Source organism: Monodelphis domestica, chromosome 4, assembly GCF_027887165.1.
Source record: "Monodelphis domestica isolate mMonDom1 chromosome 4, mMonDom1.pri, whole genome shotgun sequence".
Lineage (NCBI taxonomy): Eukaryota > Metazoa > Chordata > Mammalia > Didelphimorphia > Didelphidae > Monodelphis > Monodelphis domestica.
The window spans coordinates 346,853,746-346,872,566 of record NC_077230.1 but is presented as its reverse complement, the minus strand read 5'-3'; the positions used below and the strand labels follow the sequence as shown (position 1 = coordinate 346,872,566).

At 38.8% G+C, this 18,821-nt stretch overlaps 1 protein-coding gene across 5 annotated transcripts in view; it reads right to left on the bottom strand.

Annotated features, from left to right (window-relative positions):
* The window catches only part of FAM168A (family with sequence similarity 168 member A), a 213,300-nt gene that overhangs the window by 161,548 nt on the left and 32,931 nt on the right, over window positions 1-18,821 (bottom strand). For 4 of the 5 annotated variants that reach the window (XM_056795003.1, XM_056795005.1, XM_007491008.3 and 1 more), the window contains exon 2: window positions 16,695-16,758. The exons of the other annotated variant lie outside the window; for it this stretch is intronic. In XM_056795003.1, the coding sequence (XP_056650981.1) occupies window positions 16,695-16,703 (9 nt within the window). In that variant the 5' untranslated portion in view covers window positions 16,704-16,758. The remainder of the gene's footprint in view (window positions 1-16,694; window positions 16,759-18,821) is intronic. 5 annotated transcript variants of the gene reach the window in all.

Below are 18,821 nucleotides of genomic sequence, written 5' to 3'. Positions count from 1 at the left end.
TTTCATGCCTTAAGGAGGCCTAGACTAAATCATCATCACTGTGGGTTCAAATACCACCTCTGAAACTTATTGAATGTATATATGACCTTGGGCAAGTCTCAACCTTCCTGGCCCTCAATTTCTTCGTGTATCAAGTGAAGACAGTGGACAAGATGGCCTCTTAAGGTTCCTTCTAGCTCTGGATCTATGAACCTAAGAGTCTGTGGCAAAGTGGAAACAGTCGGATGTGAAGTTATATTACCTAGGTTTGGATCCCAACTCTAAAACTGAGTAGCTGGATGAATTCATCCAAATCACCTTATTTCAGCTTCCTTATCAGTAAAATGGGGGCAATAATCTTTGCACTACTGCATATCTCATGGGGATATTGTGAGGAAAGCAATTTATAAACATTAAGACCATCTAAAATCAAAGAAATGTGAGAGTTACAATTATTTCTGATTACCCATTCAAAAGTTAGGTCTAGGAGGCAAGCTGGGTGGCTCAGTGGACTGAGAGCCAGGCCTAGAGATGAGAGGCCCTGGGTTCAAATCTGGCCTCAGATTCTTCCTATCTGTGTGACCCTGGGCAAGTCACTTAACCCCAATTGCCTAGTCCTTGCCACTCTTCTGCCTTGGAACCAATACACAGGATTGATTCTAAGATGGAAGGTAACAGTTAAAAAAAAAAGTTAGGTCTAGAAGTAATAATAAGAATACAATCCAAAGAGAAAGAGTTCTAAATAAATTACATCAAGGACTGCAAAAATCAGGCAGTCCAGCACTTCCTCAGGGTCTACCACAGGCACCATGTGATACAGACTACAACCTACACACACACACTCCAGCCACAATGACCTGTCAATCTCTTCAAACACACCTTGTTTTTTCATCTCTGCACCTTCAACTACACTGTTCTCCTCTACACTTGGAACACCCTTCACTCCACTGCTATCTACGGAAATCTTGTACCATTTACTAAGGCCCAAAAGAAATGGCACCATCCTCTAAAGAGACTTTCCTCAGCAATTCCCTGCATTCCACAGCTCCCACCCCTCAGCTCTCTACTCTAGATAGGACTGTTTTATGCTGAACTGATGTGTACATCATCATCCTGTACACGGGGCAGTTAGGTGTCACAGTGAACAGAGGGCAGGGCCTGGAGTCAGGACCACTTGAGGTCACATCCAGCCTCTGATAGTGCCTAGTTGTACAACCCTGGGCAAGTCATTTGACTTCTATTTCCTTCAGTTTCCTTGCAGGTAAAATGGGAATAATAACAATGCCTATTTAAAAAGGTTGTTCAAAAAATCAAATGACACATACTTGTAAAAACCCTTAGCAAAGTGTCTGGACCTAAATAAATGCTTAATTCCTTATCTTCCCCTTGTTTCTTTTTTTTGTTTGTTTTTTAAAAACCCTTATCTTCAGTCTTAGAATCAATATCCTGAATTAGTTCCAAGGCAGAAGAGCAGTAAGGACCAAATAATGGGTGAAGTGACTTGCCTAGGGTCACACAGCCAGGAAATGTCTGAGGCTACCTTCCCTTTCTTTCTTCTAGTAAACTGGAGGCTCCTCAAGAGTAAGGAACGGCATTTTATATATCTTTGTATTCCCTGAGGATGTGTAGTACAGTGAAAAGAATTCTGGATGGATGAATCAAAAAAACCTGATTTGAAGACCTGAAGACTCTACGACCTTCAACAAATACTTTTGTTTCTCTAAGCCTCAGTTTTCTAAACTGTGTAATGGAAATAAAAGTTATACTACCTAATTCACAGAATTTTGGGGATGGAAATCTTTCATAAATATACCGCACTCCATAAATATAGACTATCATTTTTACTAGCAAGTACTCAAAAATACAGTACTATATGCACATGAAAATGGTGTTAAATCAAGAGTAGAAGTCATTATAAAACTATTAACATATAAATCTCTATACCAATACTCATAACTATCTTATATTATTGAATCATTTGATTCATGGAATTTTTTTTTAATTTAGGGACAGATTCAGGAAGAAGCATCCTTTGACTTCAATTAGGAAAATGTCTTTGCATCCTGACTGACACATTCTGTGGGCAAGACACCTTAAATAACTGAGGCTCAGTTTTCTTATGTGGAAAACAGGAGTGATTTTAATAACTCTGATTTCTTTATTTCTACTTTGTGCATTTCAAAGTTGTGTGGTTCAATTTATTTTAGTCATGTCTTACTCTTCATGATCCCATTTGAGGTATTCTTGGCAAACATCCTGGACTGGTTTGCCATTTCTTTCTCCAGCTCATTTTATAGAAGAGGAAACTAAAGCGAACCAGGTTAAGTGACCTGCCCAGGGTCTCTCATAGCTAGTAAATGTCTGAGGCCAGATTCTCAAACACTGGAAGATAATATCTTCCTGACTCCAGGCCTGGCAAGTCCATCTCCTGCGCCACCTAGCTGCCCCTACTTCACAAAGTATTTTTTCTGATAAGAACTATGAAAGTAGACAGTGCCTTTTATCTTCATTTTATTTTATTTTAATAAACTCTAACTTTCCAACAATCACTACTGTGTATTGGTTCCAAGGCAAAAGACCAGTAAAGGCTAGGCAATGAGGGTTAAGTGACTTGCCCAGGGTCACCCAGCTAGGAAGAATATGAGGTCACATTTGCACCCAGGACCTCCTATCTCTAGGTCTGGCTCTCAATCCACTGAGGCACCCAGCTGCCCTCTATCTTCATTTTTAACATTAGGAAACTATAGCCCAGAGAAGTGAAGCCATTTGTCCAAGAACATCAAGACTAGTCAGAACCTAATCCAAAAACTTAAGTGCCTTGGGAAAGTGTATCCCAGCCTAGGTTCGTGTGTGTGTGTGTGTGTGTGTGTGTGTGTGTGTGTGTGTCTGTGTGTGTCTGTGTGTGTGTCTGTGTCTGTGTGTGTCTGTGTGTCTGTCTGTCTGTCTGTCTGTCTGTCTGTCTACCTGGGGCCAGGCTCTGCATGGAATGGCTGCTTCACCATGCCCAGGTTTAGCCTTTATTTTCAAACCCATTTTCTTGGCACACAGCTACATTATTCAACATATATGTTCGAGTAAAGATAACTGGATAAGTGATACATTAACTTGTAACAAATCGTTTGATTAACATTCTGAGATCATTCTCTACTCTTATATTGTAGCTATTGATTCTGACAGGATACATAAAGGTTTTACACAAGATAAATGATTTCATCACAGATGGCTTAATTTTCTGCTTTGAGCTTACAGACAATCAAGGAAAATCACTTATTACCTTTAATAAAAATAATCAATCATAAATCCTGAAGATAATTAACAATCATAGCAGTGAAATTGAGAGATCAAAGGGGTGCTGAAAACACAATTCAGATTTAATATTAGCCTGATCATTTTTCAGGGCTTGTTAGGGAGTTTTTCAAGGAGGGTTTTGGTTGGTGAAATCAAGTCACTGAGGCATGATGATGAAGCATGGTGTACCAAAGCATTTTGTACAGATCTCTCCTTATGAATGATTTATGTACTAGCTTAGGAGAATAAGGTTCAGAGCATGGGAGTAGGGAATATCTGGGCATGGCTTGTGAGCACAGCTTTTGGTGGGAATTATATATCTAAGCAAAAGTTAGCCCATGATGGTCTTTTGGATTTGGTTTTGAGAGTCTGATCTTTTGGTGATATTTTGGGGGAAAGTGTGCAAGCATTTTGCTCTTATATTACTTTTTTGGAGACTAGAGAGAGGACAATAATCATGTCAATTCATTAGTAAGGAATGTTGATGAGAGAAGTCATACAAAGGGGGCTGAGTGGGCAATTCTATCCTGCCAAGGAGTCATTTTGTGATCTCTTGGTTTCCACAAGTGACATTGTGGCCTGATGGCTCCCAGCACTGAATAGTGTTCACACTACATGACTTGACATGCATAATGGCTACAGTATCACCTGCCTTCTCAAGTGAGAGGGAGGGAGGCTTGAGGGAGAAAATTTAGAACTCAAAAATGTTTATGTGAATGCATAGGTGAATAAGGGAGGGAGGGAGGGAGGGAGGGAGGGAGGAAGGGAGGAAGGGAGGAAGGGAGGAAGGGAGGAAGGGAGGAAGGAAGGAAGGAAGGAAGGAAGGAAGGAAGGAAGGAAGGAAGGAAGGAAGGAAGGAAGGAAGGAAGGAAGGAAGGAAGGAAGGAAGGAAGGAAGGAAGGAAGGAAGGAAGGAAGGAAGGAAGGAAGGAAGGAAGGAAGGAAGGAAGGAAGGAAGGAGAAAAAAGATAATATTTGCACTACCTACCTCACAGGGTACCTAGGTGACAAAGTAGGTAGAGTCCTGGGCCTGGAGTCAGGAAAACTAACCTTCCTGAGTTCAAATCTGGCCTCAGACACTTACTACCTATGAGATCCCAAGTTGTTTACTCCTGTTTGCCTTACTTTAATCATCTATATGAGCTAGAAAACAAAAAGACAAAAAGACAGAATCTTTGCCAAAAGAAGTCCAAATAGGGTCATGAGTAGTCAAGCACAACTGAAAAAAATTAAAAAGCAAGTTTCTTATTATCCTACCTGTCACACAAAGAATCAGAGAATGTGAGAGCTAGAAGGGATCTTTGAGATTATCAAATACAAACCCCTGTTTTAAAATATGGTATCAGAAAAGGGAAGGAACTTGCCCAAGGTCATCCAGCTACTAATTAACCTTGACCTCAAATCCAGAGTTCTTTCCAATACATCAATCTCTCAATCACCTTGCAGGTAAGAATATTTCAAATTCTAGAAGAACTATCAGAAGTCTTTTTAGCCTTGACCATAACTGTAAAGGAATCTCTTCTCTACAACATTCCCAATAAATGGTCATTCAGTGAAATTGCCCTTTATATTATTATTGGATAGTTATAATAGTTGGGAAGATTTTCCTGAGTCTAAATTTGCCACTCAGTAACCATAATTAGTTTATACAGGTCCTAAACATTAGGTCATCTTCTTCTGTTGATACACATTTACAACTAAAGCCAACTTGCATTTCCTTTCGGTTTAAAATCTAACCTTTAGTTACTTTAGTAGAGGTAACTATTTATATGTTCATCTAATACTCAGCTGTTACCTAACAATCTCACAGTCTCTTAAAAATGTTTTGGATATAATTCCCTAAAGATAAATAATAACACAAAGTATAAAACTCATCTCAATTGTGAAAGGAAGAATAAAAATCTTCCTTACTAAACAAAATTTGGGGAAAGTAAATGGATTTGATCATACTATATTTTATTTATGTGTTTATGTGTAATATAAGGGCAGGTTTGAAAAATGGCAAACTGGGTGAAAGATATTAAGGCCCTCCAAATAGGACTTCACTTCTCAGGAGAACAGTGCTTGGGGCTTGCAAGATACTTCATCCGTGAAGAAGAAACAGAAATTCTGGAAAAAAGAGAAAACAGTCCAAGAGGAAGCCACATGGAGAAAAGAACAGGACACAGTATCCAGTCCTGAGATGGAAGCAATGTGACGTTGAGAAAACAGGGCTTGTCTTGTGGGCAAGAAGGCTGCTGGCTAGGAAGAGGTGTGCCATCAGAAGGCCAAGGACTGGTTCTAAGTGCCAGGGCTAAGGGAAGTCAAGACACTGCACTCTTCCCCTCCAGAGAAGGATCTAGATATAAAGAATTCCTCTCCAGACTATGATGGGGAAAAGAAGAACGCATTTATTTAGGGAATGTTTGCTGAGAATGTTTCTATAACATTCATTTCACTGACTTTACCACTCCATTTAAATGCCCTGACTGAGTCTGTGCTGTGCTTCAACTCAGGTTTTGATTACTATAGGAGTATCTAAAGCCCAGTGGACAGTAGAAGTTCCCAATTTCACACCAGGAGTCTGAGTATCAATTAAGGCATAATTATTTATTTTTGTATGTTTTTACATTTGTATTATACTCTATTTCTTTTCTTGTAAAGATATTTTATTTTACAAATTATGTCATTTTTCATATCATGCAAAACTGAATATAATTTACTTGTCTTGTCTCCCTACTAAAATTCAAGATAAAAGTGGGCAGGAGCCATGTTTTCATTAAGCCTAGTACCTCCTCCAGTGTCTAACACAGAAGTCTGTAAACAGTCAGTGCACAATAAATGTCAGTCGTGTAACAGAATTAACTGCTAGGAACTTAACTTATGGATAGTTTCAGTAAAAAATACAGAAAATGATCAGAAGGTTGTGGGTTTGAGATCCCTTCATGGTTGCCAATTAAATATAAGGGGTAAAATAGGGGTTTTGACAAAATAAGAGAGCAGCTTTTAATAATTTAAGTTTTAATAAGAATATAGTAGAGTTGTAAATTAATATTATCCCTTTAACCCAAAGAAAACTTCTAGCAGCTTTTATTAAATATATATACACACTCACACACACACATAAAGATAGAAAAGAGGAAAGAGAGATTAATAATCTTATACCCTATAAATATACCTAAAATTCCTAATCCTAACAAAAATTTATAAAAACCCTACTCTGTCTTCAAGGACATGTTCTTGTGCCTGGCCAGACCAGGCATAATCTAAAACCTCAAATTGATTCACTAAACCCCAATAACCAACTCATGCCCAGCAGCTAACTTTCCCGCAACTGCCAGCCCTAACTGTCAGCAACTGACCAACCAACTGCCAGCCTTAACTCACTCTCCTAACTGTCATCAACTGACAGCCTGCAACCTACACTGAGCTTCCCAGTTCCTACTTCCTCTCACTGTGGGCTGGTTAATTCCTACACATTTCTATGGTAAGAGAACCTCCAGGTCCCCCATTAAAGAAATTTAAAAATTCCTTTTTACAGTCGTGTCAAACTCAAATAGAAACAGAACAACTAAACTTATAAGGATCCCTGCCAGCCTCATGATGACTTAGAAAATGACATATTAACATAATATATGTTCTACTATATTTTTTAAAAATACTTCTCAATTATATTTTAATATGGTTTCAGGGGAACTGGGAGTTGCCTCTGTGATTGAAACCTCTGGATCAGATGACCTCTAGAGTCCCTTTTAGCACTATTTTCTGATCTTCCTTACTGATTTTTCATAGCTCTTTGGAAGCACAAATGCCTACACAAAAAATAGCATCTATGTTAAATAATAGGTGGATTGGATTGTCAACCCTCCAAAATGAGTGGGAATGTTCTCACTTCAACACAGGACAATAAAACTGCCCCATAGGAAAGCAGGTTCACAGAGCTCAAGCAGCATCACTGCCTCTGAGAGTGAGTATGCAATTAAGAGGATTCCAATGTTTCACGAGGCTCCTAAGAACCCCAATGAAGCAAAAGCAAGAGGGAGGGGTTCTTAACTATAGAGGAAACCTCCTCCAAGCCAGTGACAGGTGCACAGAGCTCCAGCTGAGTCCCAAAGAGTTGACAGAAGCATTTAATTCCTTTTGGTTTTTTCCAAAAACACTTAAGTTTGCATGCAATTAACTCAAAAGCAGGCTGGCAAGACTGGTGGCCATATTTCAAGGTTTATTACCTCTCTTCCCTAGAAGATCCACCAATTGGGTTTTAAAGGATTAACAGAAAAACCAGATGGTTTCAGCTCCCAGTAAGCAAGTTACAATGATCAGAAATGATAATGACCAAGACCAATTTGCACTTTTCATTGAGCTAGTTTTCACTCTGCCTGGAGAACTGATATATCCTTTCTCATTTTAATATGTTTTTTGAAATGAGATTCTTTTAAGGATACCATCCTCACTAAGGAATGAATTTTCCACTATTTCCCTTGGTTGTCAAAGAAAGTATGCAAAGGGTTTTTGTCTATTCTTTTAATCAATAAAACATAATTAATGTGAGATAGGAGACATTTGTTTATTTCCTGAGTTATAAATGATGGTAGATACATTAGCATCAAAGTAACCTAATAGGCCAATTATAAAACACTTTTCAAATCCCTTTGAAATATTTCTTCTCGGGTGGCAGATTATTTTCTGTTCTGAGACTTTCTGGTAGGCTGTTGTGAGAAAAACACTTTGCAAACTGTTATGGACTACAGATGAGAGTGATTAATATTAGGCCCTTAAAAAACAGAATACAAATTCTAAATGCTTCACATTTGCAAAAGATAATGAAAGGAGCACTAGTTTTAGTGGAATTTGGTCCTGGTTCTACCACTTATTAGATTGAGAATAAATCACTTAGCCCTTATGAGAATCAGTTTTCTCATCAGTAAAATGGAAATAATCATCATATAAGAGTTCATCTCTGACACATGTTGGCTGTGTGATGCTGAAGGTAAGTCACTTAACCTCTCAATGTCCTAAGCAATCCGATAAAATTACATATTGTGGAGAAGATACTGACCTGAATCTAGGGAAGTTTCCTCATTGGGAGTTACCCACATTCATGAAATCAAAAATCAAAAAAACAAAAGCTGTGCACTACTGACCTCATTTAATTGTGGAAAAGAAAGTGTTTTTTCTTAAAACATTCTTTTTTTTTGTTTTGAGTTCCAAATTCTCTCCTTTCCTCCAGTCCTTCCCCCACCCACTGGAAAGACAGGCAATATGATGCCCATTTAAAAATATGAAGTTATGCAAAATTTGTTTTCATGTTAGCCAAGTTGAAAACAAGGAAAAATAAAAGAATGTTAAAAAAATTATACTTCAATTTGAACTCATAATTTATCAGTTTTCCCTCTGGCAGTAGAAAGAATTTTTTTCATCATGAGTTCTTTAGAATTGTCTTCAATCATGTATTGTTCAGAGTAGCTAAAAGTCCTTCACAGTTGATTATTGTTACTGTATACAGTGTTCTCCTAGTTGTGTTCTTCACTTTGCAACAGTTCATATAAATATTCCTGGATGTTTCTGAAACCATCCTGATCATCACTTCTCATAACACATAGTATCTCATCATAATCATATGCCACAACTTTTTTAGGCATTCCTCAATTGATGGGCATCCCTTCATTTCCAATTCTTTGTCACAAAAAAAAAAACCCTGATATAAATAATTCCTTACATATAGGTCCTTTTCCTTTTTCTTTGGGATACAGACCTAGTAGTAGTATTATTGGATCAAAGGGTATGCACAAATTTGTAGCTTTGGTCATAGTTCCAAGTTGTTCTTCAGAATGCCTGGATCAGTTCACACAACTCTACCAGAAGTGCATTCATGTCTCTATTTTCCACACCCCCTTCTAGCATTCATTATTTTCCTTTTCTTTCATGTTAGCCAATATGAGATGTATGAGGTAGTACCTCAGAGTTGTATTAAATTACATTTCTCTAATTATTTAGAGATTTTTCATATGCCTATTAATAGCTTTGGTTTCTTGTTCTGAAAACTGCTTATTCCTATCTTTTGATCATTTATCGAATGAAGAATGAATGACTTATTTTTATAAATTTGGTTAATTTCCATAAACATATATATTTTTTAAGAAATTAAGCCTTTATCAAAGAAACCTCCCATAAAACTTTTTTCCTAGTTTCCTGAAGAAAGTACTTTTTAAATCTGTGTGCAAAAGGAATGGGATTTATTATTAATAACAGCTAACATTTATATAGCATTTACTTTGTGCCAAGGCACTTTGACAATTATTATCTCATGTAATCTTCACAACAATCCTCAGAGGTAGGTGCTATTATCATCCCCATTTCACAGATAATGAAATTGAGGCAGACAAAGATTAAGTGACTTGCCAATAGTTATAAAGCTTGTAAGTGTCTGAGGCCAGATTTGAAGTCCCATCATCTCTACTCCAAGCCCAGTGCTCTCTCCTCTGACTTAAAGCACTACAGAAATGTGAATGGTTATAATTAGATATAAAAGGACACAAGATGGTGACCCATTTAATCTAATTCACCACCAGATAAAGGAACAGAGGGAAAGAATCTCTCAGAATTTGACAAAGTCTATGTACCCTTCTAGATGACTGCCCAGTGGTGGAGACTATAAATAATAACAACATGCATTTCTATATGCAGAAAACTTTGTGAGTTTAAAATGTAATATGCATACATATTATTTTAAATAATGACTTCTTAAAATTCTCACAGAACTCTGGCAGGATCTGCTATTTGTACTTGTCTCCCTTTCCCCTGTCACAATATGTGTGTATGTGTCTTTAGCCCCTATTAGAATGGAAGATTCTGGGGGCAGCTGCATGGCTCAGTGGATTGAGAGTCAGGCCTAGAGATGGGGTTCAAATCTGGCCATAGACACTTCCTAGCTGTGTGACCTTGGGCAAGTCACTTAATTCCATTGCCTAGTCCCTACCACTCTTCTGCCTTGAAACCAATCCATAATATTGATTAAGACAGACAGTAAGAGTTTTTGTTTTTTTTAAAAGGAAGGTTCTTGAGGGCAAGGTCAGTATCATCCCTATCCTGGTGTCCCCAACATCCCCCTAGCATAAGGGAACAGTGACTGAATATTAGAGGTTGACTGGATTGCTACATTTTTGTGCTGTCATGTCAGCCACTATTCACACTTAAAAAACTTTACACTTTCCAAGCACAAAATAAGAGACAAATGGGAACAATTAAAAAAAAAAACAGACAATGGTCATGTAGTCACAGCTTTGGGCTTATAATTAGGAAGATCTAGGTTTGAATCCCACACCTCAGTTTTTTACTAGCTGTGTGATTCTAGGCAAGTGATTTAACCTCTTTTTGCCCATCAGAAGGCACTTCTCTAATTATTAGCGGTTTGAGACCCTTTTAAAATAGTTATTGATAATTTTTACTTCTCCCTTTGAAAATTATCTGGACGTATCCTTTGACCATTCATCAACTGGGGAAGTGTTCATGTTCTTATAAATTTGAATTAGTTCCTTAGGAAATTAGACCTCTATCAGAAAAACATTCTGCAAGATTCTTTTCCCCAGTGCAAACCTTTCCATCCTTTATCACACCAGTTAACTGTCTCCTTTATCATTTTAACTGCATTGGTTTTGTTTGTAGATAAATTCGAATTTTATTTAATCAAAATTGTCCATTTTATCTTCTTTTACCCTCTCTATCTCATTTGGTCATAAACTTTTTCTCCTGATCCTTAGATCTGAACAAGGATTTTACCCTTGCTCCTCTAATTTGTTTCTATGTCATTTTATATCAAAAGCATATATGCAGTAGGAGTTTATCACAGTATATGGTGTGAGATACTGGTCTATACCTAAATTCTGCTCTCTAAACTTTCCAGTAGTTTTTGTAAAAAAAATAAAAAAGCTGATGATTAGGTCCACACACAACCCAAGTACATACCACTTGGAGATGGAAGGACCACATTCAAATCTGGCCTCAGAAACATCCTGGGTAGGAGGGAGGAAAGAAGAAAGGAGGGAAGGAGGAAGGAAACAAATCTGGAAACTTGTTTTTAGTACACACACACACAACCCCATTCCATCAGATCCTCTGTGCCGGGGCTAAAACATTCACTTAGAGAAAGGTGCTCTACTGCTCTAACAATCAAATAAAATGCATGATTTTCAGTTCTCTTCTACAATAGCTATTCCACTCAAATTCCCAAAAAGAAAAACAGGAAGGCCAGACACAATGCAATAATTTGTAGCACTGAAAAATAAATGGTCGTTACCTAACAAAATGAATTAGCCAACCAGGCCAAGGCCAAAATCCTATGCCAGATTTCTTCAAATGCATAAGATCCTAAAATAAATTCACTGTAACATTCATAGGCATCAATAATTGAATGAACTGAAATTTTCAACTGATCTTCCACTTGGGAAATATACCATCTGTATGACTGAGATGCTGTAAATACAACCACTAACCAACGGAGAGAAAATCTGCTCAAGACTAACTACAATTAAGCCCTCAAATGTTCATGAAGAAGTCTTCCTCTTAGCATGGTAGGAGAAGATACCCCAAGCATACCTAAAAGATGAGAAAAGAAGCCCCAACAAAGCATGGCACAGTGGAAAAATCTGTTGTCAGAAAAATTGGTCCAAACTCTCCCCACTCATTTTACAGAGCAGAAGACTAAGTCCCAGAGAGGAGAAGGGACATGCTCAAGTCATACAACTAGTAACTGAAACAGATCCAAGATCTGAAGCAAGGCACTGAGACTCCAAATCCAATATATTCACCACCCTGTCTAAACACATAAGTCATGACTCCCACTGAACCTGATGGCTCATACCTAAAGTCAGACAGACCTATTTAATATTCATGCAGTCCCTGAATGTCTCTTATAGGTCTGCTTTTAGTGCTGCCAACCTTACAGAATTATACAAAAGCAATCTCGGAATAAAATATCAGAGTTGGAAGAGAATAAAAGGTAGTGTTTAAGTCAAATGACCTGGACTGGAGCCCTACCTCTGACTGAGAAAATCACTTAATACTCTGGACAGTTTCCTCACGTACAAAATGGGACAATACACTAACTTGCAGGGTTGTTTGAGATATGTTCTTAGTAAACTTTTTAGCCCTATAGATACAGGAGTTATTGTTATAATACAATGTTAGAGCTGAAAAAAGTTTTAAAACATGGAATGCTAAAGTTGAAAGAGATTTTATAATGTAAATTACACATTGTCAGAACTAGGAAAAAACTGGGAACTAAGAATAGGCAAGCCAGCCTAGCTGAAGCACAAGGCACCCACCCCATGGGAGAGACAGGAGGCAGCATGGACCAGGCAAGTCAAACCACCACCACCACCCCTTGATCACAATCTCCCCTCAAACCCTAATGCTGACAGCCCAGGATCCTGAACTCAAGAGCCTTGGGAACAGCAGTACCCCCAAGCCACCAGAACTGCTTCTAGCCCAGGTCCAACAGTCATTACTGAGGGGAGAAATCATTGTAGAGAAGAGGCCCACCTTCCTCACTACCAGCAACAACAGCTGGCTAATTGCTACCAACAAGGCAGATGCCTAGCAGTGGCAGGGCTCCACCCCCCCCCCAGACCACTGTGGGTCCTGCTTCCAACCTAGCCCTTACAGTCAATTTCTGGGAGAGCAATGAAGTGGAAAAGGGGCTAGCCAGCCCAGAGAACTGCACCCCCACAGAACAAACAAATCAGCCCATTTGAAGCACCAAGGTATCCAGAGGGAAAGACAAAAGGCAGCATGTGCCAGACATATCAAGCAATTACCACCTCCACCTTGACCATCTTCTTCCCTCAAAATCAGGCCAGGACCCTGAAACCAAGAACCTTGGGACTAGCAATGCTTTTTAAGCAAGTTCCTTATTTCTTATCCATTCCTTATCCAAGGAAGGAATGCAAAAAGAGATGTAGCCTGGCCACTGTCTCTGCACCTGCTAACAGCCTCATCTTTTGAAGACCCATAAAAGAAAGTTTCTCCCTCCAATATCTATGGCACTGTCAGATGGTTCAAACATCAGATACTGATATGATTTTATCAGTGGTAATTGCATAAGGAAGAGGCATTAATCTGCCTTGCCACTATACCCCATAGAATGTGGGAATGTGCAGCTGAAATCTCCCATGTGTGTTGGCTTCTCCACTGGAAAGTGAGATTCTTGAGAGTCAAGACTGTCTTACCTCATTCTATGTATATCCAAAGCACTTAACACAGTGCTTTGCACATAGTAAGCACTTGGTGCTTTATTCATTCAATATGTACGGTTAGCACTTAAGGGACATAAATGATCATTTAATCTAGCCCGTAGTTTTTAGCAGTGAGGGAGCAGGATCAAGGAGATCAAATGTTTATTACTTCAAGGTCACACAGGAAAGTCAGTAGCAATTGAATTGAAGCCTGAAGATTCATAACCCAGAGCTCTCTGAATATTCTCATGCTGACTCCTTGGACAGGCAACTCCTACAAGGAAAGGGACTCCATCACTTTGACCAATTTGGTATACAAACTACCCTAAAGAGAAGTGGAGGGTGGGAGGATGTATCTTTAATAGATGCTTCTGCTGATATGAGGGCCAAAAAGTCTGGCACAAATGAACAACAAATCTGCTGATATTAACCATTATTATATTTGTGTTCTGCTTCACCCTCACAAAGTCTTTCACATTCATTATCTCAGAGGTCTCTTAATTTAGTGGAAAGACTCCTTCCAGTTAGAAAAAGTTAAATCCCTGCTAAATTTGTCTCAGTTTCCTCAATTATGAAATAGAGATAACAGTATGTACCTCTCTTAGGGCTGTTGTCAGGACCAAATGAGTTAATATTTGCAAAGCTTTTCACACAGTTCCTGGCACATACACATGCTATAGAAATGCTTTTCCCCCTTCCCCTTCTCTTTTCTCTGAGCCTCTCCCCTTTAAAGTTTCCTCCTTTAAACACTGAATATTAAGTATATCAACTACTTCACTATGGTGCTGAAGGGGCTCTATAAATGTAAATTATTATATAAATTATCCTAACAAAATGAGCTTGTCTCAACCTAGCAAGAAACTCAAGGGTTTACTTGATATTGCTTTTTGTAGCAGTCCAGCCCATAGGTATTATGGAGAGACAAGGATTGTGAGTGAGCACATGGCCATCCTGCGCATGGCAATGAGCTCTATTCCCAGCGTGGCTGAAGTTTAGGCGCGAAACCTTGCTTCCCTTTGTCTCACTCTCCCGAGAATAATAACCCCACCTTCACCTTGTCATAAGTTGCAATTATCCAATGGCAATACGCCAGGTAACTCATCCATATGTGTTGAGGTATCATGTAACTGATCAATATGTATTGAGCTCATTTGTATATCAAAGAGAATATATGGGACGTGACACAGCCAGCCGCCCACTGGGAGGACACCGACAGGTTTGCAATGGAGCACCTTCTCCCCTTTTTCTCTCCTCTCTATCTTTCTCCCTGAGGCCTGGCCCTCCTGTTTCTCTCTCATTTCTAATGCTAGTATCTAGCATCATCTACCGCCTTTAGTTTCTGATCTCCTTTTCTTCTGAGCTAGCATTATCCTCTGACCAGTGCAGTGTTAAATTGAGATCATTGGATGGGAATAGCCTGAATTAGTAACCACCAGTGGTCGGAGCAGGCTGTGGCTCCCGAAAATCAATAATTGATTACTGACTTGATTATTTACATCTCTAAAGTCGGCTCATTCACGCCCTTCGCGGGATCTAAAACTTCTATCCTGTTTCTATCTTCTCTCCTTGTAACCTCTCGCGGGCCGAGAGGTTGCACTTTTTTAATCTTATTAAGGTTAGTGTCTGCAACTATTAATCTGTAAAAAATGTGATAATCAGTGTTCATTTTCAGCCTTTTTAATTTCCAGTCAGGAGGCCCACTATATATTTCGATATGTTTTTTGGCTCTCCCTAAATAATAATCTTATTATCCTCTTTTTATGGATGAGAAAACAGAAGCTCAGAAAGGTTTAAATGATTCACAAAAGGTCATACAGATAGTAAATGGTGAATTATCATCAGTTACTGGCTGATGTCAAAAACTTTTAATAGTGAGGAGTAGCTAGATAGCACAGTAGATAAAGCACCAGGCCTGGGGTCAGGAGGACCTGGGTTCAAATTTGACGTCAGACATCCTTGCTATGTGACCTTGGGCAAGTCATGTAAACCTCAAATTTCCTTAGACTTATAATTGTTGAAAATTTCACCATTGGGATATTTCATACTTGGAAAATTTCTTACTGATAGTCTATTGGAATGGGAACTCCATTGGCATGGGAGGTTCCTTCTCTTCCCTTCTTAAGATTACTTTAGGACAGAAACCCTTTGCTGAACAATGGAAAGGACTTTGACCTATGCTTGAGCATAGAACAGGAATTTCTTTGAGTCTTGATTGATTTTAGAATTGATACAATGGAGATACTTGGAATAAATCTCCACCCTATTCAGTCCTAACAGGATTGAGTAAGGGCTGCAGCCTAGATCAAAATTTAATTATTCCAATCTCTACCATACTCAAGTTAACAGGATTTAGAAAGGGCTGTAGCAAAGGAGTATAGATTTAATCATTTGAAAATATGACCTTCAACAGACATGTGCAAAAACCAGAAACCTCTGGGCGGTCCTGGGTTAAGCGAGAGCCTCCATTGACAGGGAAATTGATGAAGAGTGATTGGTAGATGTGAGGACTGAGGGGAGGCAACTTGGATGGTGTCCTTAAAGATAGGAGGGTCTGGAGACTGGAGAGGATTGAGTTTTTGGTCGGTGTGGTTCCTGGACTCTGAGGAAGCTTGCTCTGAAGGAAGCTGAAGGTGGGGGGCCTCTGAGACTGTTTCTCCATTTTGGACACGTGAGTGAAAGGGACTGATCTCTTTTCTTTGCCCCAGCTATCTAAGGGCTTGGGCCTTTTGGCCCAGCCTAAACAGAAGGGGTATTTAAGCCCTATTCCCTTCTCTCCCCTTTCTCTCTCCCTATATATCTCTAATTCCTTTCTTGCTCCTATTGTAATTAAACTCCAAAAAAAGGCTGACGGCTGACTTGAGTTTTTCATTTAGGAATTACATAGCTGATTCCTTGGCGACCTTAAATTAATATATATCAGTCTTTTAAAGTGATTCCCTTGTAACAGTCACTGAACCCCATTTCCTATCTTAGGAAAATAAGGGTGTTTTTTAAGAAATGAATAGTGTAAATGAATTAATTAAAGCAGTTTGTGGTGGGCATCTTAGGCTTGGCTAAAAAAAACAGGTGGGTCAGGAAAGAAAAGTTAGATCTGCACAGCTGGGCTTGAACACTAAGTAAATTGTGCCAAAAATTTACAGTGGAGCACTTATATAATGGAGTAAAATTAAGAGAGCACTGTTATTGGAGGTCCCTGAAGCCTGACTTAAATTCTCACCTTCACCATGTACAAGACTCATGACCACTGGCAGTCCTTTCGTCTTCTAAACCAGTTTCTTCATCTGTAAAATAAGGAAAATTCAAAGTATCTTCTCTGCCTAATATGTTTGCTATAAGGAAACTATCTTTTAAGAACAAATGGACCCTCAATAAATCTAAACAGTTGTTCTTATTTCAGTACTTCAAGGATCAGTGATTTCACTAGTCACAGATCCTCCCCTCCGGTGAATGAGACTTGCAATCTCCAGACTATTTAGTAAATGAGACTTTGAGTGCTGATGTGACCCAAAATTTCATGTCGTTGTGATTTCTCCTAATTTAGCTAACTACTTACTTCTTGAGTGACATACTTTAATAATACTTTATATTTATACAGGGTCCTTAAAGTAAAGTGCTTTGCATATTTAATACAGGAATTTGTTTGATATTTCATTGATTTTTAGTAGTATATGACTCTTTATGACCCCATTTGAGTTTTTCTTGACAACAAAACTAGACTGGTTTGCCATTTCCTTCTCCAGCTCATTTTACAGATGAGGAAACGAAGGCAAACTGGGTGTCAGATCACACAGCTAGTAAATGGCTGAGATCAGATTTGAATTCAGGAAGTCTTCCTGACTAGGCAGCTTGGCATTCTATTTACCACACCACCTACCAATTCAGAATAGGAGATATTAGGGATTCAGTTCCTGACCACTGCAACAAAGCAAGTCACAAATGTTTTGGTTTCCCAGTACATATAAGTTATGTTTACAATATGCTGTAGCCTGTTAAGTGTACAATAGTATTGACTAAAAAAGTACATACCTTAATTTTTACAAATAAAATTTTGTTACTAAAAAAAAAAATGCTGTTACATACGCCTTTAGCAAGTGCTCATTTTTTTTGTTTGTGGAGGGTGGTCTTGCCTTGATAATGGCTGCTGGTTAATCAAGGTGGAATTGCTAATGGTTAGGGTGGTTGTGGCAATTTCTTAAAATAAGAAAATGAAGTTTGCCAAATCTATTGACTCTTCCTTTCACTTGAACACTCAGATGCCACTGCAGAGTTACTAACTGGCCTAAGTTCAATGTATTTCAGAGAAGAGGGAGGCCCAAGGAGAGGGAGAGAGACAAAGGGTCCAGAATTACACAGTGTTGGGGCAAGATATGAACTCAAATCTTCCTGACTCCAAGTGGAGTATACCACCTCATAGGCTAGTATTTCACTCACTTACCTGGTCCTAAACAATTGGGCACAGTGGCAATAATGATGAATTTAGAGTCAGAGGACCTCTAATCCCAACTCTGCCCTTTTCTATCTTTGTGACATCTGGGTATGTTATTTTTCCCCCCTTGGGTCTCATTTCCGCAATCTGTAAAATGGAGAGGTTGGACTGGATAACCTCTAGGACATGTTGGAGCTTCAGCTTGGTTCTGCTACCTCTGAGATATGAGGGTCACCCTTAAACCAAGATGAGACATGGCAGACTTTAGTGAGATATTAAGTGACTCATATGACACCTGAAAACAGCATTCTGCCAACATCTTTTTGTAGCAACCTATTTGGATGAAGAATTAATAATCTTAACATATAATTATCAACAAATATTCAAGTTATTTGGATCTATAGAAATAAGGCACCAGAATAACTGACCTTTTTCCCTATTCCTAAAGTAATACTACTATTCCCTGTGAGGTAGGAAGCATTATTATCACCATTCTAAAGGGGAGAAAAATGAGACCCAGAGATAGTAAATAACTTGCCCTATGGTGACACAGTACAAAACTATTCAAGACAGCACTTAAACCAAAGTCCTGTAACTCTAAATTGCATCTTCTTTCTAACATGTCAGGCTGTTTCTGAGAGAATGTTTCCCCTACCTAGATCCCAACAATCCCAACTCAGTCTCTGCCGATGAATCCCCTCCCAGTTTTTAAGGGATCAGCTGAAGGGCTCCTTCCTGGGATCTGACCCAGAATTTTAGTTTTACTTCTCTACTTTGATATTCTAACTATCTGTGAAATTATCTTCTCCCCATGAGGTAATAAGTTCCTCTGGGCAGGCAGCGGAGCCTATTGGAGCTTAGCACAATGCCTCCAGCACTTAGCACAGTCCCTGGCACATAGTAATCAGTACATAATGA